Source organism: Macaca mulatta, chromosome 8 (genome assembly GCF_049350105.2).
Source record: "Macaca mulatta isolate MMU2019108-1 chromosome 8, T2T-MMU8v2.0, whole genome shotgun sequence".
NCBI lineage: Eukaryota > Metazoa > Chordata > Mammalia > Primates > Cercopithecidae > Macaca > Macaca mulatta.
In genome coordinates this window covers 103,302,559-103,329,553 of record NC_133413.1, presented here as the reverse complement: position 1 = coordinate 103,329,553, position 26,995 = coordinate 103,302,559, and the positions used below count along the sequence as shown (strand labels likewise).

The 26,995-nt window shown below is 32.8% G+C and overlaps 1 protein-coding gene across 6 annotated transcripts in view; it reads left to right on the top strand.

The window, feature by feature from the left end:
• TRIQK (triple QxxK/R motif containing) overlaps positions 1-26,050 on the top strand; it is a 69,695-nt gene extending 43,645 nt beyond the window's left edge. For 3 of the 6 annotated variants that reach the window (XM_015145640.3, XM_015145635.3, XM_015145637.3), the window contains 3 exons: positions 326-407; positions 17,741-17,826; positions 22,944-26,050. In XM_015145640.3, the coding sequence (XP_015001126.1) occupies positions 347-407; positions 17,741-17,826; positions 22,944-23,057 (261 nt within the window). In that variant the 5' untranslated portion in view covers positions 326-346 and the 3' untranslated portion in view covers positions 23,058-26,050. 6 annotated transcript variants of the gene reach the window in all.
• The last annotated feature ends 945 nt before the right edge of the window (positions 26,051-26,995 follow it).

Genomic DNA, 26,995 nt, shown 5'->3' with positions numbered 1-26,995 from the left:
TTACAGATATGTTATCTAACAATGTGGTTTAATTGAGCACTGATAGTACTTGATAAGATGAATGTTACCAAAAACAAACGATTGAGAAATTTAATTGCCAGCAATTGTATCGTTGATGATTTATATAAAAGAATTTTATTTTCTTTATGAATATTTAAAGGAAATAAGTCAAAGGTATTTGTACCCATTGCTTTAAAAATGAATTTTATAGAATAAACTTTTTAAGAATTTTTTTATAAAATAAATTTATTTATAAAATAAATTTTATAGAATTTTATAGATACTCTTTTTCAAAAAAATTTCATTATAATTATTTTCTTTTCAGCAGGCATTTTGGAGATCAAAGATGGGTAGAAAAGATGCTTCTACTATAAAACTTCCTGTTGATCAGTACAGAAAACAAATTGGTAAGCAAAGAATTATCTTTGATACACTCCTATGAATTAAGATAAAAACACAATTATGCATATTAAGAAAATACATTTTCTCTAATACATATGATACACAGAAATATATGAGTGAAGAAGGACTTTATAGAGTTTTATGGAAGCAAAATTAAATGCAGTCCTGCTTGCCAGTAAAGATATGAACTTCATGTATTTATGATTTTTCAGTGCTCTTATAATTTTAATTTAATAAAACAAAAAATAAATATTCTTTAGGCTGAATGCTTTTATATAATTAGCATTTTTTATTTTATAGTCCATTAAATCATTCCTTTGTATATATATTATAACTTTTAATTCTGTTGACTCTTATTGGCAATAATTTGATAACTTCAAAATTCTGTAAAATGTGCTAAATAAGGTAGAACAAATGTCCTTTTATATGGAAACCTGAATTCAGAAAAAAAGAAAGAGAATTCTCCAGAGGTCATATGTGAAAGAAGGATGAAGGAAGACTGGAAATAAGGATTTGTAGATGGAACTGAGACTCCCAAATATACTTGGACCCTCAAAGAGATACTACCTTAGTAGAATGGTGGACTAGTAAAGCTCATTTAGCACAGGAAGATCACAGGAAGCTCACCTATTTTAAATTAGGCTCTAGGTGCAGGATTTTCTTTTCAAGGATACATGGAGTATTTCTAAAAAATTACCTTCCTGCATACTAAGTCACAAAGAAAGTATCCAAGTTATAAAGAATCAATATCCTATAACTCATTTTTTAATCAAATGTAGTAAATTAGAAATTAGTTAGAAGCAAAAAGGTAACTTCCCCTTCTTCACCCAACCCTCTCCTTTAGTGCACTTTTTTTCCATCTCTACCATTGCTTCGGAAATACAAAATAAATAAATAAAAATAACTCTTCTAAATAACTAAAGGATAAACAAAGAAGTTACAATCGAAGTCAGAAAATAGAGATAATTGGTATCAAAATATAGTATGTATCTATTTCATAAATAAGACATAAAAAGTATACTCCATAAAGAAAAATATATTTCTGAAGAACAAAAGGCATGCAAACAAATAAAAAATATTTGGAATACATATAGCCAATTAAGAATTTTTATAGCACATATTTAAGGTGTACAACATGACCTTTTGCTGTATACACACACATACACATACACATACATACACATACACACACACAGTAGATGATTACTACAGTCAAACCAATTAAAATATGCATCATCTCACATAGTACCTTTTCTGTGTGTGGTGAGTCCTAAAATCTACTCTCAGCAATTATCAGTGTACAATACAATATTATTAACTGTAGTTTTCATGTGATATATCAGATCTATAGTTTATGCATCCTACATAATTGCAACTTTATACCCTTGACCTATATCTCTGCTTTTCCCCTTCCCTCAAACTCTGGTAACCACTATTCCACTTTCTTTTTCTAGATATTTGACATCTGTTTTTTAAGATTGAAAAGATAAGAGAGATCATGCAGTAATTTTCTTTCTTTGTCTGGCCTACTTCACTTATGAAGTTTCTGTTTAGAGTTCTTTTTGTTTTATATTAATATTGGTAAAATACCTTTATTTTGTTAAGTATTCTGGTATTTTTCTTACGCCTTAATTTTAATCTATAAATTAATGATATAATTGATTTTTAAATATAGCTGGAGAATCTTTGTTTTCAAGCAAGCAAATTTCATTCTATATAATTTAATATGAATGAAAAATATTGATATATTTTCACTTTTTTATTTATATTTTTCATTTGTAGTGATTTTTCCTTTGCTAATCTCCACTCTAACCTTTTTTCTTGAAACTTTTTGACTGTGTTTTCTTTTTCACTCTTTAAATTTTCAACATTTTCCATTCCTTTTTTTCTTTTCTTTCCCTTTTTTGGGAAAGGGAGAGGAGAGTCTAAAGTTTTCATAGTTGACTTAATAAAGTATATTAAAATCCTTATTTAACCTAGACAATAAGGATTTTTAAACTTCTAAATGTGATTACTTTCTCCTATCTTTCACATATGATTTTTTTTATTGCACTTACTAGAATTTAAATATTCTTGAAGACAGAAGCTCCATCTGATTTTTTTTGGCATCTCTAATGATGTTCAGAGAAGGTACTTAATAAATATTTAAATAATCAATAAAGCAACTGTCCTAATTCTTAGTTGATTACAATTTTATATGCCCTTTGTTTAACCTAAACTGTTTACATTAATTTAAGTATTTTATCATTTTTCTTGAAATAGTAAGCTGTATGTTTAACTAAATTGAATATTTACTGGAATATGTTGTTCAATTTCTCTTAATTTTGCATTTTAGATTCCTGTTATTCTTTTTGTTGTTTGTCTTTCTTTTACTTCTCTACATCCCCATGGGTACCTTGCATATAACCACTTCTTAAATGTTTGTGGACATTTTGTGTACTAATTGCAAACTCAAGATTGATATTATTTGTAACATCTTCTATTTAACTATAATTCCCCTCCATGTATAACTTGTTGCTTGGTTAGCATTTTTAATATGAATTTTCTTGGAAATTAATTTATATTTTATGAGCAACTTGGTTTATCTTTAGCAGCTCTAAGCTTAGTGCTTGTTTCTTAGTACTTAATGTGGTGTTAAATGATGATATGTTTTCTGTAATGGTAATGTATGACAAGCTGTTATGTCCAAGCATTGAAAAATTATCATTGGTTTGAACTGTTTCTATAACGAAATTAAAATGAAAATTTTGCACAAGATTTTTATTTTCAATGATGAATTTACCAGCCTGCTCTCTATATTCTGGATATCTCCAAATGATTTTGAGAAAAGTTTTACTTTTTGCATTGGTTTGCTTTTGTAGATAATACTTGCTTTTTTTCTTTAAGAAAATTGTCATCCTTTGCATGATTTATGAAATGTAAAGGTACATTATGCTGATGGTAATCTACTGGATTATTTCTGGCTTTGTAGTTATTTTCATTTTATCAATTGGATTGGTTAATGTTTTACTTAGTTATTTTCCTGTGAGCATTTGTAATTTTATTCATCTTGAAGGTATTAAAATGCAGGCCATTTGTTTACTGACATAATTACTAAAGTTTTTTAAGAAGATTCCATACAAAAGACTATTGACTTCCAGTTTTGTAATGAGTCTTCTTTAGATATTTGTAGTTTGCAATACAGTAACTAAAAATTGTGTTCATATGGCAGTTGCAAATTTACTTTATATAACAAATTGTATTACTTTTATATGTAATTTAGGTAATACAAGAAAAGTAAGATTCCAAGTAGTGTATTGCTTTTTGACGAAGGGAGGAGGGATTTGAAACACTTGATGAGATTTTTTCTAAAAATGTTGAAGGAAATATAAAAGTCTTCATTGCTGATTACCAAATATTATTTGCCAGTATTTTTGGCATGCTGTAAATAACTCATCTTCCAATAATTCATTTGAGTAATTAAATTTAGATTGCAAATTTTTCTTTTCAAATATTTTGACTCTTATCTCTCCGCTTTTCTATTGTATCTTAATTGGTGTGGTCTACATAAATGGACAATAAATTATATATCTTTGTTATAGAGATCAGACAGTGAATAGAACTTGGTATTCATCCCAGACAGAATTATGATTGAATGTATTTGCAAGATTAAAGCACTGAATTTACTTTTTTCTAATTAAAGGCAATTAAAGATTTCTAGACACAAATAAAAGACAATGAATTGAGGAATAAGTGCAGGAGCAAGTCCATTTGCAGGTGAAAAGATGTGCCTTTGAAGCAGAACCAGCTGTATTTTCATTGAAAGAATAACAGTTTAGGAAGCTTTTCTGCATGTGCTTGCTTGATAGCATAATGTACTCATAAGCAGCTTATGCAGTATTCAGAAAATAACAGTGCATTAATTTTTAAAGCAGCAAAGGCAGAGGAAGAGCAGTACTGCCACATGATGATAATGAGTGTGGCTAGTGTAAAGTCGACTGTTGAGAAAGAAACAAACAGTGAGCTTCTAGAAAATGAACATTTATAACACAATAACCAGATATTCACGTGATAATGAGCTTGAGCAGCAATATCAACAAAGGGCAAAGATATAGTCTTGTTTCTGGGCAAGGGTAAGGAATTGAACAGCAAAAAGCCAAAAGCAGTAAAGTAATCTATTTTTTTTTTTTTTAATTAAACTAAGGACGCTCCCATGAAAAACCATGTCATAGTTAAAATGATTGCTTTAAATATGAAATAATGTCTGGCATAGATAACTTTTTAGAACATATGAATGACTGTATCCATCCCTAAAATAGTATAATATGAGGAATGGTAAATGATAACTATAAGGTATTTAAACAGTTATTATTTTTATTAAATATGTTTTTATATCTATCAATATTAATATATGTTTTCGTAGATCTCTTTGTATGCACTTAAATATGTGTGTGTGTGTGTGTTTTTTACAGGGACAGCACTAATGCCAGAGTTAAACATGTTTTATTCTTAGTGAATATATAAGCAAAGGAACTTTTAACACAGATGATATTTACTAATTAGAAATTATAACTTAAAATGGCTTTTAAAGTATTTTGTTTAAACTGCTGACACTACAGATTGTCTGCATAGTATATGCAAGTAAAAATTGTGAATTTCTGTGCTACCATCTTTGCTATCAAAAACTCCAGAAATAATTTGAAAATTCTTTTATATTAATGTTTATTTTTTAATGACGACTTTCCTTTTAGTTAATACTCATAATCCCTGTTTAAGACTTGAAGCAGGAAATTCTGTTGATTATGTACCTTGAGTTTTCAAGTATATATTTTTAAACCATATTTAACAGGAGGACACAGAGAAGCACTAGTTTGGTTTGTTAAATTTGCTTGAATTGGTGGCTATACACACGTTGTTAAGTGAATGTTAGTCTTATGTAATTGGAAGAAACCATTCACAAAGGTAATCTTTTAGGGCCTGAGAACGATGTTTAAAATGATCCCAGGCTGAAGTATCTATTCCACTTTCGTCTTAGTTTTATAGGATGTGAGCCACAGATGGAAATAGCCATGATTCCAGAGAAAAACAAGAAATAGAAATGATGGTAGAAAGAGAAAGTCCTTCAGTGTCAAAATTTCAACTTATGTCAATCCCTACACAAATTTTCCTTTTCCCTTGTCTTTTGGAATCAATCAATCAATCTCAATCTCTTTCTCTCCCATTTTCAAGTTATTTCAAGATGGATTTCTGTCATTTACAATGAAAATAATTCTGAAAATGATCTAAGAATGTCTCCAGCATCCTCCACAGCTACCCAAACATACATCCCAAACAAGCTTGAGCTGCTGTTCACTAAGTCTAGGATTTTTTTTGCTGCTGTTGTTCTTTTTGAGGCGGAGTCTCGCTCTGTCTCCCAGGCTGGAGTGCAGTGGCGCCATCTCGGCACCCGCCACCACGCTCGGCTAATTCTTTTTTTTTTTTTTAATTTTTAGTAGAGATGGGGTTTCACCGTGTTAGTAGTCTTCCTTTTATTATGTTGTGATTTGGCCTAAAGGAAGAGGAAGAAGTGTTTTTAAAATTTTGATAATGGTGACTTTACAGGGGAATTGGTTGTATGGGGAAGATGAGTGTTACATTCTAGGAGCAAGCAAAGAAATACAGGTTCAGGCTATCATTCTCAATTCTCTAGTTGGTCATAATAGTTGTAACTCATGACTTCCCTTCAGTATTCATTTTAGATATTCTTAGTTTGAATCTCAGTTCAAGAATCTTAGTTTGCTGAGGGTCTTTGCCTTTAAAAATTTTTAAATGGTATTAAATTTTATGATTGGTTGAAGTCATACTTGAGTTGTCCCAGGAATTTCCTTACCTCTTCCCATATTCCTTTTGGCATGTGCTATGTATTAACAAACCATTTCAACGGATCTTGATAATCAGCACAAATTACCTCAGCCAACACTATGATTGCGCATTTTACTAGTTTGCGCACAGGTATGTAGAATTCAGACTGCCTAGGTGGCTGGCTCAGCTTTCAATTCAGGAGAACTAGCATTGTATCTTTTCTTAGGTTACCTCTGTTTCCAGATAAACTGAACAAAATACACTACTCAAACTTTGGCCACTGGGACAATTTCCCTTTTTTGTTGTCCTTTGGGTCCATCTTCAATGATTGCTCTAATACCATAGCAGTCTATTTCTAGCTGGTGTGAGAATATGATAAAGGTCTATCTACAAACATTTTTAATGTTAAAATTGTGTACCTAATCTTGTAGTTTATTGAACTAGATAACCTCCAGTTCATGACTGGTAGCTCAGGCCAGATGATTCCTGAGTCTCATGACAAGGTAGTCAGTTCTCCATCCTTTTGGTAGCAATCCAGGAGTTGTTTCTTAGCAGCTGCTACTTGCCGAAGGGGGTATGGCACTGTTCCAAAAGCCTGGAGACTGACACTTTTCTTTTATTCAGACCTGCTGAAGGGTAGCTTCTGTGTCTCAGTTAGCTAACAGTACTTCAGATTCCACTGATTCTACTATGTCATAGACTCCAAGAGATAGAGTATCTGTCACAGCAATCTACTGGAGAGCCTTTTATTGTTCCATGCTCTACTCAACTCTAGGAGCTTTTCAGGTCCCCTACATAGATAAAATAGGTACTATAGGTTTAAAAAACAAGAACATGAACAACCATGTATCCATCATCCAAGTTAAACATTGAAAATACACCAATAGCTGAGAAGCCTTTTATGTACTCCATCATAATTGCAATGCCCTCCATCTTTCCGAGAGATAACCACAATATTAATTTTGTATTAATTATATTTAAGTACTTGCCACTTAAATTTGTGCCAGAAATCTATCACTTAGTTTTGTCAGTTTATATAGATGATCTTTATATAAATGAAATCATGTTGTGTATATTGTTACAAAATTTGCTTTTACTGAATATCATGTTTTAGAGTTTTATTCTTGTTGATGGCTGTTGATATAGTTCATTCATTTTCTATGCTTTATGGCATTCCATTGTTTCTATATACTGGTATTTTTCTTCCAGTCTCCGGGTTTTGGACAGTTATTGATTATTCTTGGTTTTTTTTCTATGAATGCTGTTATGAACAATGCTTCTATGAATATTTTTAGACATGTCTGTTTATCGGTTTACAAGTTTCCCTGCAACATATACCTAGTAGAAGAGTGTTGTATCATAAGTATGGATGTGTGACATAATCAAGTAATGTGAGTGTTGTTTTTGTTTTTTTAAGAAGTTGAGCCTATGCACCGTGCTTGCTGGTGATGGTAATGGTAAATAGGGTGTGGCAAGTTAATCTTTAATTCTGGGAGACAATTCCAACATGCAGACCTCCATAAATTAGATTTAGGTAGCAAACCTCTTTTAAAAGAATGTTTATTATTGTCTCTCTTATGTATATATCTGAATGAGGTGTCTCAGACACCTTCCAAGGCTTCTCCAAGACTTACATCATATCATTGTCATTGTGATATACTGTGTGGTTGTGAAGCAGTTAAAATCTCTGTGAATCATGTTTTTAACACTGAGATGTGGAGTTTACCTACTCCTGCAGTAGGACTGTAAGTATACTGCTGTCCTTTCCAGTAAGGACAGACAGCCTCTTGCAGTATCTGTGATCAGGTCTGAGAAAAATGCATTGGCTTGGTTAGTTAATTAACTAGTTACATGTGCTAGGACTTTGTCATTCTGGTACACTAAGAAAATTCTACTATAATTTTAAATTTTCAGTAGTACTCAGTTGGTTTCCATGATATAATGAATCACAGTGAGGAAATAAACAGGCAAGTGAAAATAATCAGTGTGACTGCATATATAAAGTTTTTCATCATATAGTCAACCTCTGAAATTTCCCCAGGAGTATACATTTCCTTTTCTTTTTTAGTAAAGAAAGGGAGTAATAGTTCTACCTCACACTCACTAACAAAATAGCTGTTAGATCACATATTGGGGAGCCAAGCTGGAGATCCTATTTCCATTATCATTTGAGCCCATGTATTCAAAAATTGGGAAATGAACACAGGGTCTGTTCTGGATCACTGAGTCTGCCATTAGGAATTTATTTTTTTAAGTAAACTGATCTGTTAAACTCCTTCTGGGAATTAGTGGTCTTTGGATCTTTGCACTTTGATATTTCCAATATTGAAATTGTTTCTATCATCTACCCACATGACTTCTTTCGTAACTCCATTCGAGTATAAGCTCAAATGAAATCTTATTAAGGAGTACTTCTTTGACTGCCATATCTAAAACAATACATATCTTGCTATCATTGTCTGCCCGTTGACAAGTGTATTCCTTTTAGTGCTTTTTATCACCTGATAAATTGAACAATTTTTGTTTGTTTATTATTTGTCTTTTACACAAGGGTTGGATTAACAGGCACTTGACCTGTTTCATTTACACATTAGTTATCAACCTGAATGTAATACTCATTTCTGTGCTTTGTTTTGGTCACACACTATTGGGAAAAAATTATTGATAGAAATAAATAGTTAAGTATGATAGGTATCTTATTATAGATCAAGCAATTTCAGGATACTCTTCAATTAAACTGATCACAACATGAGAAGAGCAATAGGAAATTTTATTCTGCAACAGAATCACAGGCACATAGAGCCTGCAGTTTTTATTATTAATATAAAATGTCAGCAACCAGGGTATAATAATCCTCCTAACTATGCATGTACCTTTCACTTTTTATAGCAAAACTATTAGGCTATAATAAGAATATGCATCAAGCAGAGACACCAATATCTTGCCTGGCATTTAATTATCAAAAACACCTATGCTACAATAGTATATTCACTTATATAATTCTTTATATGTAGACATTTAAGTGCTTGAATTATTTAAAAAAAATCTACTGTCTGGATAAAACTTCCATAACAATGACAAATGTTGAAGCTGCTCTTAAATGAGCACAGCAAAGTCAAATGATATAAATAATAATTAGGAAAACCAACACTAAAAATGAATGCACTTCTTATTTCCATTACATTAAAATGTGAAATGTATTGGATTACTAAAGTTTTTAAAATGTTAAAATTTTGAACATAATTTAGAATATATTTAAAAATAGGAAATTGAATAAAAATTGATTTGAGTTAGTCTGGAAAGTTAGGTATATATTTTATAATTTCTAGGGCAACCATTAAAACATTGATCCAGAGTCAAAATCACAATACATAATTTAAATGGAATGCTAAAAAGTGTTCAAGTAATCCAGAAAGAAGGAAAATGAAAGAGCAACAAAATCAAGGGAACAAAGAAAAACAAACAATAAAATGTTAGACCTTAATGAAAACATATCAATAGTTTTATTAAATGTGAACACCTAAATACACTAATTGAAGGACAGATTTTCACACTGAAATTGTATAAAATTACTTACATATAGGCTGTATATAAGAAATTAGCCTCATGAGCAAAATGGCTGAACAGAATCCTCTAGTGATCATTCCCCCCCAGGAAGACCAAACTGAACAACTATCCATACAAAAAAGCACCTTCATAAGAAGCAAAAAACAGGTGAACCGGTACCTGGCTTTAACATCATATTAAGGAAAGAGGCACTGAAGAGAATTTGAAAGACAATCTTGAGTCACCTACACCACCCCTTTCCCATACTTCACCATTGGCCATGTGGTGTTGAGAGAGAATCTGTGCATTTGCAGGAGGGAGCGTGCAGTGATTGTGGGAATTTGCATTGGAACTCAGTGCTGCCCTGTCACAGTGGAAAGCCACACAGGGAAGAACTTAGCTAGTGCCCACAGAGGGAGCATTTAGACTAGTCCTAGCCAGAGGCAAGTCTTCTATCCTGGTGGTACGAACCTGAGTTTTAGCAAGCCCCATCACCATGGACTAAAAGTCTCTGGGATCCTAGATAAATGTGAAAGGCAGTCTAGGCCACAAGGACTGCAATTCCTTGGCAAGTCCTCGTGTTGTGCTGGACTCAGAACCAGTGGACTTGGGGCACATGTCATCAGAGATGAAAAAGGAGGCATCACAAGTGATATTTCAGAGAAAAAAAAAAGTAGAAGCTACTTTGGGTAACTGAATGCCAATAAATTAGTTAACCTAGAGGAAACGGATAAATTCCTAGACTCATACAACTCACTAAGATTGAACCATGAAGAAATCCAAAACCTGAATAGAACAATAACAAGTAATGAGATCAAAGCCATAATACATCTTTCAACAAGGAAAAGCCCAGAACCCGATGGCTTCATTGCTGGATTCTACCAAACATTTGAAGAGGAAATAATACCAATCCTACTCAAACTTCCAAACAATAGAGGAGAAAGGAATGCTTTCAAACTGATTTTACAAGGCCAGTATTACTGTAATACCAAAAGCAGACAAGAACACATTTAAAAAAGAAAACTACAGGCCAGTATCCCTGATGAACATTGATGCAAAAATCCTCAACCAAATTTTGGTAAACCAAAGTCCAACAACACATTAAAATATTATTCACCATGAGCAAGTGGGATTTATCCCAGGGGTGCAAGGATGATTGAACATACACAAATCAAACAATGTGATACATCATATCAACAGAATGAAGGACAAAAACTGTATAAACATTTCATTAATGGTGAAAAAGCATTTGATAAGAATTTAACATCTCTTCATGATAAAAAACCCCTCAAAAAAACTGGGTATAGAAAGAACATACCTCAACATAATAAAAACTGTATATGATAGACCCACAGCTAGTATCATACGAATGGGGATGATAAAACTGAAAGCCCTTTCTCTAAGATCTGGAACAAGACAAGACTGCTCACTTTCCACTACTGTTATTCAACGTAGTACTGGAAGTCATAAATAGAGCAATCAGATAAAAGAAAGAAATAAAGGACATCCAAAATGGAAAGGAAGAAATCAAATTACCCTTGTTTGCATATGATATGGTCTTCTATTTGGAAAAAACAAAAGACTTTATGAGAAACTATTAAAACTAATAAGCAATTTAAGTATAGTTGCAAGAGTTGATTTTTGTACAAAATCAACATACAAAAATCAGCAGGATTTCCATATGCCAACAGCAAAGAGTCCGAAAAAGAAAAAATCGAGAAAGTAATCCCATTTGCAATAACTGCAAATAAAACAAAATACCTAGGAATAAACTTAAGCAAAGAAGCTAAATATTTCTATAATGAAAGCTATAAAACTATGATAAAAATTTGAAGAGAACACACACAAAAAAAGGAAAAATATTCCATGTTCTTTTATTGGAAAAATCAGTATTGCTAAATTGTTTATATTACCCAAAGCAAACTACAAATTCAATGCAATCTCTATCAAAATGCCAATGAAATTCTTTACAGAAATGGAAAAAGTAATCCTAACATTTATATTAAACCAAAAAAGCCTCAGAATTGCCTAAGTCATCCTGAGCAAAAAGAACAAATCTGGAAGAATCATACTAACTGACTCCAGATTATACTGCGGAACTGTAGCAACCAAAACAGCATACTACTCTCATAAAACCAGACACATACACCAATGAAACAGAATAGAGAACCCAGAAACAAATCATTTCATCACAGTGAGCTCATTTTTGAAAAGGTACTAGGAACATATATTAAGGAATGAACAGTCCTTTCAAACAATGGTGCTGTGGAAACTGGATATCTATATTCAGAACACAGAAACTAGAACTCTATCTTTTACCATATACAAAAATCAAATCAAAATGGATTAAAGACTGAAACCTCAAACTATGAAACTAGTAAAGGAAAACTCTCCAGGAAATTGGACTGGGTAAAGATTTCTTGAATCGTAGTTCACAAGCACAGACAACCAAACCAAAAATGGAGAAGTGGGATTACATCACATTAAAAAGCTTCTGCACAGCAAAGGAAACTGCCAATAAAGTGAAAGGGACAACCCACAGAATGGGAGAAAGTATTTGCAAACTATCTAACGAAGGATTAATAACTGGCATACTTAAGGAGCTCAAACAACCCAATAGGACAAAGTTTAATAATCTGAGTTTTGAATGAGCAAAAGATCTGAATAGGCATTTCTCAAAAGGAGCATACAAATTGCAAACAGGTATATGAAAAGGTTCTCAAAATCGTTAATCATCAGAGAAATGCAAATCAAAAATACAATGAAATATCATCTCACCCCAGTTAAAATGGCTTTTATCCAAAAGGTGCAAGAACGAATGCTGGTGAGAAAGTGGAGGAAAGGAAAACCTCATACACTGTTGGTGGGAATGTAAATTAGTGCAAGCACTATGGAAAACAGTTTGGAGGTTCCCCAAAAACCTAAAAACGGAGCTACCAGATGATTCAGCAACGCTATTGCTAGGTATATAACCAAAAGAAAGGAAATCCGGATACCAAAAAGTTCAAGACCAGCCTGGACAATATGGCAAAACGCCATCTCTACTAAAAATACAAAAATTAGCCAGGCGTGGTGGTGCATGCCTGTAATCCCAGCTACTTGGAGTCTGAGGCAGGAGAATTGCTTGAACCTGGGAGGCGGAGGTTGCAGTGAGCCAGGATCGTGCCATTGCACTCCAACCTGGGAGACAAGAGTGAAACAACATTTAAAAAAGAAAAAAGAAAAAAAATGCAATGTTGGCACAAGCATACCACAGATATTCCCATTCCAAAAGGGAGAAATAGTCAAGAAAAAAGGAGTAACAGATTCCAAGCAAGTCCAAAACCCAACAGGGAAAACGACATTAAATCTTAAAGCTGGACAATAATATCCTTTGACTCCATGTCCCACATCCTGGTCACACTGGGGCAGGCATTGGGCCCCCAAGGCCTCAGGCAACCCTCCCCATATGGCTTTACTGGGCTCAAAGACCTAGCAGCTCTCTGAGGTTGGAGTCTTTTGCCTGGTTCTTTCCAAGGCTGCAACTGCACACTGGTAGCTCTATAATACTTGAGTCTCTGAGGTGGCTTTTCTCCTGTGGCTTCACTAGGCATTGCCCTAGTCAGGGCTCTCTCCCGTGGCTTCATCCCTGCGACAAGTTTCTGCCTGGGCCCCCAGTCTGTCCAGAACATGTTTTGAAATCTAGTTGGAGGCCTCCATGGCCTCACAGCTCATGAAATCAGCAGGTCTGCAGAATCGGCACTACATGAACCCTGCTAAGACTTACCCCTTGTGCCTCCTGGAGCTGCAGCACAAGCTTCACCTGGGCCTGCTGAAGCCACAGCTGGCATGGCTGAGGGGTGCTGTGATGGAATGTGAGAAACAGAGTCCCCAGGCAACTCCAAGTAGCGAATACAGAGGTAGCCTGGAGGCCTCTCTGGAGACCTTGCCCTTAAGATCTTCTGGACTCGGAGATCTCTGAAATGCCTTTGGGGGTCTTTCATTCTCCTGATGAATAGCACCTGGTCCTCTTCTCTCCCTAGTAATCTCTTTAGCAAAGGGTTGCTTGGTCATGCCTTTAGTATTCTCTCCTCAACACACTTTTTAAAAATTCTTTACATGGCCAGGCTGAGAGTTTTATATATCTTTCCCTTCTGTTTCTCTTTTAATTGTAAATTTTACCTCTTAATCATTTCTTTTTTTTTGCACTGCTCACTATATGAGGTCAAAGGCAGTCATGTAACTCCTTCAGTATTTTGCTTAGAAATTTATTCTAGCAGATACTTTAGTCCATTGCTCATAAATTCTGTCTTCCATATAAAGTCTTTGACATGGAAGCAATTCAGCTATGTTCTTTGCCAATTTATAACAAGGATGGCCTTTACTCCACGTCCCAATATGATGTCCCCCATTTCCATCTGAGACCTCATCGAAATGGCCTTTACTTTTCATGTTTCTATGAATATTCTGATTATGACCACTTAAATAACCCCTAAGAAGATTCAGACTTTCCTTACAGCTCACCATTTCTTCTGAGCACCCCCAGAATCACATTTAATGCTTCCTTCATTGCAATACAGGGTTTTTCTAGCCTGCTCGTTCAAAGTCATCCAGCCCCCTCCCCGTTGCACATTTCCAAAGCCACTTCCACATTTCCAGGTGTTTGTTATAGCAGCACCCCTACTTCTTGGTACCAGTTTTCTGTCTTAGTCCATTTGGTGCTGCTATAACAAAACCTCTGAAATTGGAAGATATATAAAGAACAGAGATTTATTTCTTACAATTGTGGAGACTGGGAAGTCTAAGCTTAAGGGGACTGCATCTGGCAAGGGCCTTGTGAATGCACTACCCCATGGTGGAAGGCAGAAGGGCAAAAGAGCATGCACAAGAGAGAATGAGGAAGTAAGCCGAATTTATCTTTCTATTATGAACTAACTTCCGTGATAATTAACCCACTCTCACAATAATGGCATTAATTTATTCATGAGAGCAGAGTCCTCCTGATCCACTCTCCTTTTAAAGATCCCACCTCTCAAAACTGTTGCATTGGAAATTAGGTTTCCAACATGAATTGTGTGGGAAACATTCAAACCACAGCAGATGACCACTAAGGTAACTGTGCAGACACTCCAGTGACCATATACTATTGAATACAGTCTTTATAGAATTAGTTCGGAAAAGTTACTAAACAAAGGTATTCTAACAACAACAACAACAAAGAGCAAATAACAGTAACAACAAACCTCAGGAGTGATCTAATTTGCAGAGTTTCCACGTTACGTTATCAAATATGTTTGATTTTCAATTTAAAATTATGAAATGCATAAAGAACTAAAAGGGTAGTTCATACTCAGAAAAATGCAGTAGACCTGTTCCTAGGGAAGCTCAGGCACTGGACTTGATTGAGGCCCCAGATTGGCTTCAGAGGCTTGAATTATCAAGTTTTTCTCTCCACATACGATTTATCCACATACGATTTAATGAGCAGCTGTCAAATAGCTACTTTGGTTATTGCATCACTGATACAACCAAAATCAGAATCAGTTGTTCAAGAAACAGTCTACATATAAAATTTAGGTTATATAAGTGTGTGTGTGTGTGTTTTTCCCTGGGTGTAAGTACTCAGAAGGCAGGGACTTCTGTATTTTATATTTTTTACCATCATGTGGGCATAGGTATCTTTCTTGAAGCCATAAATAATGTTGAAAACCTCTTTGGGTACAATGGAACGATCTGGTTTTAGTTATAAAGAACTTAGCAGACACTCCTGTAAATGTTTTCACTTAGTAAACTAAAACCACATTTTACAATATACATTTTTGGATATCATAGTCGACAAGGAGAATACTAAATTTATGACAGATGCACTGCTTGGAAAAGTACCAGGTGTACAATAACTTTTAATACTGTCTTTTTATTATCAGTACAGTTTCAAATGTTAATATCAACTTGAATACAAATCTGGAAGTATTATTCTCTAAGAATATAAGAGTTGAATTGAAATAGAATATTAGAATAGAATATTTAACCAATGGTTTTATGGCAGTTGAAGTAGAGTGATAAGTTCTCATTTTAGTATTAACTCTTAGATATTTGAGTGTGTTTTATGACAGATACATTATCCAAAATATTTCATATCTGTATAAAAAGTATGAGTTAAGATAATCCTCTTGCATCTGTTTATTCCCTCCTAACCCCACCATCACATCAAGAGATTATTATAGGGCATATACAGGATAAAATAAGAAATTGCTTTGTGATAAGTCCGCAATCTTCAAATATCTTTTAGAATTCTCGTTAGAAACTTGCTTTGTAACCCTGACTGGAGGCCTTTGATGTGTCACCATTTTCATCGTTCTGAACTGTTTATATCTCAGCAGGAATAATGACACGAATAGTTTGACTGTGGAGATGTGAAATTAGAGTGAACACTTGTCAAGATTTTTTCATCAAAATTAAATATTGCTCATTTAAAATGGGTCAGAGTAACATTTTTCTGTATTTTGTTCATTCCATTATTTGAATTTAGATCATTTGATACATATTATGACAATTGGCTCATTTTTAGATCATCAAACCCCATCATCAAGTAATATTTATTATTCTTCTGCATGCTTATTGATTCAGAGTTATTACTATACAATAGCAGTTAAGGAAAGAGCATACAATCATTTAAAAACAAAATACCTTGCTTTCCAGCCAAACAAACACTTTTATGTGTCTAATGGACACAAATACAGTGTTTCTTCACTACGCCCATCCATTTCACTCTCATTTGACTACCATTTCTAGTTCTAAAACTCTATATGAAACTTTAAAGATACTTTTGAATTATTAGCAGACACATTAAGATGTATTGCACATTAAATTTTTTATGATATACTTGAGTTTAGACCAACTGCTTTTAAATTTATTTCAATGTGAAGAAGGTGTGGAAATTAAAGTTAGAATTTGTATTATTTAGATGCAGGGAATGTAGCGATGAGTTTTGTAAAGGAACTGGTCGTCGAAAGGAAAGGGAAAGGATAAAAATAAAACAAAATAAGAATCTAAAATAGCCAGAGAGATTATCCAATCATGTATTAACTCCTCCTGAGAATAACATATACTTATGTTTGAGGCTCATTTTGCCTCAGTTCCTAGTTAAGAGTTGGCTAACAAAAGATATATCATTTTAATGAATGCTTTCACTGCTCGGGTTCTTGTTGTTAAACCTATATTCTCCCCAGGCTGTGTAATCCACTTTTTTACTCTTTGCTGGAGTCACTAGATGATACACAAAGGAAATTTTGTGGCACCAACTCAGTTTCGCATATTTTTGGCTGTGAAATGTGGAAGAGATTATTCAAACTAATATCTAAATGTAGCTATCCTATAACTTCTATCTAGCCATGTTAATTTTGTTCTCTATTAAGAGGAGATAAAAGTTAAATACATATTGTTCTAATGAATTCAGGTGAGGCTAAAAGTTAAGTATTTATAGGTTTCTTCTTTAGTCTTTTACTCAGTATATATAATTACATAATATAATTATATAGAAAACTTGGGGATATTTCTCACTTATGTTTTGAATGCTTAATATATCCATAATAAAATGCATTTATAATGAGCTGTTACTTTTAGGAAGACAAAGTTAACTTTACCTATTGATGGGATCTTATATATACTCATTTACTTATGCATTTGTTTCCAAATGCCTCCAAAAGGTTTTTCTTTACTTTAAATTTTGTGTTCTCTAAAACAAGTTTTTATCTTTTTTGACATTCACTATACAGCAAATCGAAGATGTCCGTCAGTATCTTCTTCCTGAAAAAGTAAGAGAGAAGGAAAAGTTGACCTTTTGGTGACAAGTTTATGGTTACCACAACTGGAAACTACTTTGCAACTCTGTGTCCCTGTTTCACTGTATTTAAACATTCTTTGACATTTCAAATGATTGTTAAACTTAATTATATATAAGCATAACTCATTGTCTGAAACTATTTCTTTTTAGGTAAACAGGATTATAAAAAAACTAAACCTATTTTACGAGCAACCAAATTAAAAGCAGAAGCAAAGAAAACAGCAATAGGCATAAAGGTAAACCTCTATTTGATAACTTTAAAATTTGATATGTGCATGCTATTTCATTTTCTAAAACTGGATTGCATAAATGTTGAATTCTAAATGTTTTATGACATTTCGCAATCTAAATAGAATGCCAGACTTGAAGGTTTTTGTAAAGAATTTACTTAATGGAAAACATCCTTCCTATTCTGAGATTTTGGAGGGTCTTAAAACAGTGTCACTTAAGAGAATCAGTTATACTTAAAGGTGCAGTTTATTTTCTCTCTAGCTACTGTGTGTGTTATTCAGACATTTCAGTGATGTATGTGGCGTTCGTCAGAAATTTCTCCCGTTTTTCAATAAATTTCATTTTATAGTTGTTTAAATTGCAGTTATAATTATATATACTGAGATCATTAATATATGTAATTTTACTCTACTTATTTTATTGTTGTCAGTACTCTCTGATGAAATTATAATGGCATTCCTAAACTTGTTCTTTCAGAATACCAGTGTTTTATCTGCTTAAGAGGGATAAATACAACTGAGAATGATGTTAGCAGATATTAATTTAATGTGCTAACACAATGAAGCTCAACAAATTGCATTTAAATTATTGACCATGTCAATCTTTTGCCAGGTATTTAGAGTTGAATTAAACTATTAATAGAAGAGTTAATTTGACAACTCTACTATTAAAGGTGTAAAACAAAAATGACCAGTACATATATTTTATTTAAATATTAACATGTTAAAAGGAGATTTTGGGTTTTATCTGGCAGATGAAAAATCAATTTTTCTGAGTTATAGCTTACAGCAAATGCCAAGGTATTACTACCAAGCTGTAACAGCTGTTGAACTGCCAGATGATATATTTGGTTGTCTTCCAGAATTTGCTATTATGATCACGAAACACTGCCTTCTTTTCGCTCCTGATTGCTGATTTTGATCAAGCATTGCCGTGTGATGCAGTATGTTTGCACAACACCATTTCTTCAGTGCTGTGTGTCAGTTTTTATTGAAAGGAAAAGTAAATTGCCTTTTTGTTCAAACGAGAGAAGATTCATCTTTTGAAGTATTTTTCTAATTTCATGTGAAATTTCATTCATTAAAAAAATTCTTTATGACGTGACTTTTTTAAAAAGCAGTGTTGAGTTTTTTAAACTTTTACATTTGGTTATTTGATGACCATTTCTTGAAGCGAGAACATTGTCTGTCATTGCCCTCAAAGGCAGTATGTCACTTACTTTTATCTTTCACAGTACAGTGGGATATTTGTTTTTTTAGTTTGTTTGTTTCTTAGAAAAATATGGAGTAACAAAAACCACTTGTGGCACAATATGATGAGAATTTAGATATTAGGATTTGAGAAATAGTGCAGCTATTTATTTATTTATATACCACCTTTATACACACACCTTTGTATACATTTGCTCCTATAATTGTTGTTATTCTTTAAATTTGAAGAAATAATAATGTTCCCAGTATGAGATAAGACCTGCCTTATAGTGCAGTTATCTAGTATCTTTTTCAAAACACTGTAGAATTTGCTAATCTTTCTAGGAGAAAACATTTTTCTTAGATTTTATTTAATATTTAAAGTGTCAACAGAAAACTTTCAAACTGACAGCAGAATATAGCTCCTTTTTAATAAGCTAGCATATCATTTTGATTTGTAAACCTGTGGAAAACAAAAACCTTAACCTTAAATATTACTTACTTGGCTTGAAAATTTATGTGAAGAGCCTATTAAGATGATATGAAACTTTTTAGAATCAGGACCTTGAAGATGTTTTACATTTCAAATCTGGCATACTAATTAGTTTGCCCTGTCAAACTTTGATTGCCTTGTCATTTTGGCATAGGATTTTAAATAACAAAGTTTCTTTCAGCAATTGCCATTTAATGCTTTTTAATTTCCCCAGTGAGTGATTTTATCCATATTGATAATGTCAGAGAAGCAACTAAGGACTAATGAACATCAAACGTATTTTACTCTTATCTAGTTGATATAGAATGATCGTAATATCTTATCACTTTACTACATAGTATTTTGAATGAATCATAGATATACTCTTCATAGAATTCAAATCTATAGAAAATATGAACAGATGCATGGGTAGAAGAATAACAGCATTGAGCTGTTGAGAACAGCACTGAGCTCAGGATAAGGAGGCCTAGAATCCTATCTCCTTTGCCCCTTCGTTTTGCCATAATCTAGCTAAGTCTAAGTTGGCACATTTATAAAATGGAAATTTTGCCATTTACCTCATAATGTTGTCAGGAGAGTTCAATAATACACTAGAAACACTGAACATTGAATTGAACACATAGAAGTCATTTATGAATTATTAGGTGATTGAGACAACATTTGTTTGAATTAGCCATTCCCACTTTGTGTAAGTAAGTCTCTCCTTCAGTGTTTGTCATCGGCCTTAAGATACCCTCCTAGAGTGAGCGTTGTGTTGCCATATTATATATTACAAAATGTTCTCAGATTGGCTTTGAGATAGTATTATGCATATTAGTGTTGTAAAGTTTTAAAAACATTACAAATTTCAATATCCCTGTATAAAGATTATATAAATTTTACTCAATCTTTCATTATTATAAATTACAATAAATATTATAATAGTATAGCACCTGTGAAAAGAAAGATGAATAAGACATGATCATCTTGGAAGAGCTTATGCAAGAAATCACTTATAGATTTAATTACCATATCAAATCAACAGTACTGATTGAGAAATCATGGGCTAGAGATAGGAAAAATTATACAATAGGGGCTTAACCCTCAGAGGCTTTTAGTGCTGTTTGTAAATGTATGTTTAGTAATAGAAAGCGTTCTGAGAGAACAGTTAGCAATATCCGCATAAGATATTAATACATTGTTCTGAAACCTAGACTTAATTTCTACTAAGAAGGTACTTTTTTATTTTCTGTTTTAGAAATATAAAGAAAATCGCGTAATTTATTACCCAGTAATGCAATGAGTGCCACCTAAAAAATGTTTGCACAACTAAGTTTGCTATTTAGTTGCTGCTCAATTAAAAGATTATTTTTCAAGAATTACAGCATCACTGAGTTTTATTCAGAATGCAAATACCAATTTTCTAGCATTTAGATGGAAAGGACTTACATTTGTTAATGAGTTGATTTTTATATTTAAAAGGTTTATATGAAAAGCATAATTATAATGAAAGAATAAGGATCACAATTTTAGTCTTGTTACGTAAATAAAATATTCAAGTGCCAACCAGATCCTGACAGCAACCCCTTGGGATGAGCCAGCTTGAAATGTTATGTTTGTTCTTTTTTGTTCTTTATGATTTAAAGCTAAAAATAGCCAAAGGGGGCAAGGGAATCATAAATGCCTGTAGGTCTCTAAGTTATGGTTGGTGTCACCAGCATCCTGTAAGCATTATTTTCAAGTTTTACCATTGTTTCAACACTCCAGACACTCAGCCTCTACAATGTTTGTCTCCTCAATGAAGAGATAATGTTTGAAGAAAATTATTGGCTATACATTTCCACCTAGTACCTTTAAGCCACACCCACACTGTACATTGAACAGATGTAATGAATTAATGGGTCTTCTGAAGTGGTATTCTATGAATATTCTCTGCTTCCTACCCCTTAAATGCCTTTTCATGCCTCTGGGTGTTCTGAAAATGTATAGTGAAATGATACAGAGTTGTTTTAAGGACAAGGAATTGAAAAGCAGCAATTAGAACTGATTATCAATAAGATATGAATCATGGCCTCCAATCAAGAGTACAAACTTAATTCTTGCATTAAGATTGGGTGAATGGGGACTGCTGTCGAACAGTTTTGTTGTCCACTATACGGAACAGATGGAGTTTGCAGTTGTGTGTCACTTGTTTATTACATCCTCTTAAAATTAGTAGCTGTGTAACCAGATGGGTCTGGGAGCACAGCTGTGGATATAAGAAAATAAATGAAACCTGTCTGATGCTGCCATGCCCTTTTGAGATGCCAAAGTGTTTCAACTGCAACAAAGAAAAAATTCACTTTCCTTTGACATTATATTGGTATATTAGATTTAAAAAATGAAATCTTACAAAAATTTTTGACACTGAGTTTTTCAACCTCTTGGTTTTTATTAGTATTTATTTTCATAGTTTGGACATCTAAATAAATATAATTGTGAAACTAAAAATCTGTACAAAATATCTATTTATAAATTCAACATTCATGTAAAAATTCCATGTTGATTATAAGCCAAATTCATTTTAATGCTTTTAAAGTTTATTATTACCGACTACCTTCTTGTGAAATGTAAACTATATTAATGTAAATGCAAATAAATTGCTTCTCTGTAAAACAGTGCCAGGTAAAGGGCATAATACACAGTAGAAATTAGAATATAGTATTAGGCCCTTTAGGATACTGAACTGGCACTCTATTTGCTTTTTTTTGATTTGGCCAAATGATATGTTAATGTTAGGAAAGTTCTGGAAGGTATACACACAGAGAGATATATACATACACATACTTTTTGAGAGATAATATGATTTTTATAATATATGAATAAATTTTTTATCATTATTTCAATACAGTTGATTAATTTAGTCCACATCACATCACAAATGAAAAATCTGGACCCATCCTTCACAGTTGTGATAAACTGTACTGTAATATAATCTAGAGACCAGTTACAACTGTTTCTTTACAATGAAAAGGAATGATAATTTAATAAAAAAACTGTGCCCAAATGCTATCATTAATACTGAATATGTTGAAGCCACAAATAAAGTTAAACACACTCAAATAGAAAACAGATCAACTGTGTAGATACAAACTGCATTGCTTGTATCGAACATCCTGATATCCAAACTATAAAAATATATTAAAATGATACATTTTTAGTATTACTATTAGGAAAAAACAAATTAGCTAGAAATAATAATACCAATGACTCACCCACTGATGCATTTGCCATTTCATTGGGACTTGCCAAGCACAAAACAAGTTTCTTAATGGCAAAAAATTGTAAAAAGGATATGATTATTAGATTCAAATTATTAATTCTAGACAATGGAATAATATGGTTATATTATCTGGTGAAACTAATAACATTAACCAATCTTTTTTCATCAATTTCAAGTCTACTTTTTTTTTCTTCCCAGGAAGTTGGCCTTGTACTTGCAGCTATATTGGCGCTACTACTGGCTTTCTATGCTTTCTTTTATCTCAGACTCACCACAGATGTTGACCCTGATCTGGACCAAGATGAAGATTAGCTAAGCAGCAATCAATGCATGAAAGAGAAATAACTTTATGAAAGCACCCTTTGGGACCAAAACTTTCAATACTGAACCTGTAACATCTTTAATTCTTTCTGCTAATATTTTCAGTTTGCAGACATATGATTTTAAATAGTTGCATAGGATATCAAGAAAAGAACCTTACCTAGCAATGCAGTATAATATGTGCTACTAGATACTTTTATATATCTTTCTACTTTGACAGCCACCCTATACATGATACATTTAGATGAAATGGAAACCAGATCCTAAATGTTTCAAATGTCATTGCCAATTTATGTATATAATTCCATCACTTCCAGATTACTAAGTCTGTTTTTGTTCTATATACATCATAATTTAGTATATATTCTTATTTACAGAAACATACTCAAATCACATTCAGAAAGAACAAAAAGTCATGGGAAATTTTTTATTTTCCGACAAAGCCCTGCTCTCTTTCTGGAAGTATTTTATATCATTAGAGAGACTATCTGCACATACATCTACAGTAATCTTTTTCCTTCTTTGCCAACTGTTCATTGCACATGTGCTCCATCAGAAATGGCACCTGGATGACAGAAGCTCAAAGAGTCACATATGTCTCTAAAATAGAGTTCTTTTCCTCTTGGGCTGTCTGAACTGGTGTAAATAGAAAGTTCAGTTGATCTTGGTTTTAATTAACTTATTACTCTATTAATATAACCTTGGAATTCTATTTTAATTATGTTGTTCTGGCTGCTTGTAGTATCAGTTTGCCCCTCTTGTTAAGGAGATATGTAACAATCTGTCATTTAATTGTGCCGTCTTTTTCACATAACAGTAAAAGCAAAAATCCTACCTACTCAGAATCATCTTTTTAGGTTGTCTCCTAAATCTGAACAATACAGTGGTTTTATAAAATTACATTTTGTCTCTTGAGAGTTAATCAATTAGAACTCTTTAGGGAGAAAATAAATAATAGAAGAAAATATATGCCTCATATTACTTTCATATGTAATTATCTGTTTATATAATTTTTCAATGTATTTTGCATTTGTGGGAGCATAATGACCTGTGCATTCAATATTTTTACTGGTAATTCAATTTTTAAATATGTTTTTACAACATGTGAACACATAAAGTGTAGAAAACTGGAAAATACATGTCCACAGAAAGAGTTATGAGCTACTACCTTATGTAAAGATGCAAAGAAAATGAAATTGTTGGAAACATGTGCATGAAATGTTTTATATTATATACATTGTATTTATGAAGAATAAATAAAATAATAAGATTGTTTTCCTACTAGCCAAGAGAATAAATCCTTGGGAAATATCTGAGGAGTATGTAGGGCTTCATAAGCACTGCTTCTAAAAGATATTCTTTGATACTTTTGCAAAAAGTCGAATGTGACTGTGTAGCATTATGTTCTGTAGAATTTTTTTCAAGTAGCATAATTTATTTCATTGGTGTGAAAACAGCCAAAGGTTCCAATATCCTCACAAATCATTTATGCCAAACATCTGAGGGCAAAATTTAGCCAGTGTTATTTACTGGATTCTTCCCTTTGAACTCACAAACTCAAGAGACAGACCAAGAGTTCTTATATACTCACCACAGCGGACCAATCCAAGTGGCATTTTTAGGAAAGGTTGCAGCATTTAATGCCATGTGGTATGTCTGTTCGTCAAGTGGGTGGCAAGGGAATATCCAAGCTGGCATTTTGGATATGATGGGCCTTTTACTTTCCTGAGTGACATGCCACATGTCAAGAAATACTGCTCCCCCCCACTCCCATCACATTTACGTGAACAATTTTCATTTAGTTATTTCCCCTTCCATATGGTGTTAAAAACAATCATATTAAATAAAGATTATTTCTAGTTTTCAGTGGTAATTTAAATGAGAGGATATGTAATAATTGCTTATTAGATACTTATCCAAATGAAATATAACAGAGTTTACAGTACTTAAAATAGGTGATTATGCTCTTGGAAATGTTTGAAAATTCATCATCCTGAAAAAAACTTTACCATTCTGTTTTACCCTTGAGGTGTTTTGGGGGAAAAATGTTTTTGATAGTAATAACTATTAATCTAAATATAGTATAATTATAGGCAAATTTCACTGCCTAGTTTTATTGATATCCCAAGTCTATAGCTAGTCCATTCGTATGACTGATTGATTTATGATAGCTCCAGAGAACCATAAATTTCGAAGGCTAAACTCTCTGATTTCAGTAAATAGCAGGTAAAGTGACACAATATATGTTTACACAACACTGTTCTCATGAAATGCAAATTTTACAAAACTCACATTAACTGGGAAGCAGCCAACCCTCTGTAGAGAAATCCCAGATTGGAAGTCTGGTTTGAATCTTTGAAGACAGAAAGGTGATATCCGGCCTGCTGTTTTAAAGGGACCACACTTTTGAATACCTACTGGCGTTTGGCATAAATCTGAGACTGGCACCAGACACAATGTTAGATGTGGGTATTTTCCCTCCAGTAATTCACTGCTCAGAGTAATTTGGAAGACAAAAAACAGAAAAAAATCGTAATGATTTTTTAAATGTTAGAATCTATTTGTTAACATACTCTGCAAAATAAATTTCAACTAATGCAATAGATTTAAAATATAGCCTATGGAATACTGTGATTGAAGTTGGAAGGCTTGCCGGTTCTTATTTTGCATGCAAGTTTAGATGGGGTAAAGAATGTATAAATTTATTTGAGATGAGATACAGTATTGTAAAAATATAAACTCATCTAGAATTTCTTTTAAAACAAGCAAAAGCCTATTTTAGTACAAATGTTGGGTGAGTAGTTGTTTTAAGGTGGCAAAATACTTCAAGATTTTCTAACTTTTAATTTTTCATAAAGACAGAAGAAATACTTTCACCCTAACCAATGATTGTAAGATCTTGAGAGTATGTTCTTACTCATTTCTGTAATTGCAGTAGTGTAGTCATCTGCATATAAATTTAATAAACGCATGTTAAAATTTAAGTTGATGCCTTTTAGTCCTCTCAGAGTCTGTCACAGTTCTTTGTGGAAAGTAGATGATCAAAAAATGTTTGAATTTAATAAATAAAACTTAAAAATCACAATATCAATCATCTCAGCATTTACCATTTATGGCCCTTGGTTGTACTGATATATATATGTGTTTCACCCTGATTCTCTTTAAATCAAGACAACTAGCATTAAGGTCACTATAAAATAGAAACATTGCTCTTTTCTAGGGAATCAAATATGCTATTTTTATCTTAGAATTTATTGAAAACTATACTCAATGTTTGAATTCAACTTAGCATGCATTTTCACTCCAAATGAAAATAGAACTCAATTTTCATTATAATATTTCTGTGACTACTAAAACACAATATTTTCCAGACTTTAAAATTATATAGTCAAAGATAATTCAGTAGAGCAAATTGTGCTATACATGAGCCTCAGAAATAAACTTCTAGAAATTAAAGTTAGCTGATTTTAATGTATTTCATCCATAACATAATGTTGTTGAGCCAGAGACTACCTAAGATAATTTTGTATTCTCTCCTCACCAACAATTAGACTTCTTTACACTTACCTGGGGCTTCCCTGGGAGATTCCTAGCACTTCTCCCTTAGCAGCACTGCCTTCTTTTATTAGAATTGCTCCAATGCAGCCTGGATAGAATGCTGTTTGCTAGATTTTGTTCCACTTACACCATATTTAGAATCAGTGCAACCCACGGTTTAAAAAAAAAAAAAAAAGTAGCAGATGAATTCAACCTATGGGAACATTCTTACCTTTTTGTTGATGTTTAAGCTATAAAGGTAAGTACAGAGGGAACTGGGAGAGTCATGTAAGAACTATATCAGTATGGAAATATCCATAGTGGGTCAGTAATTGAGTTAAAACAATTGAACTGTAGCCGCATTCAGCGTAGTGCCTCCTTATTATACAGTT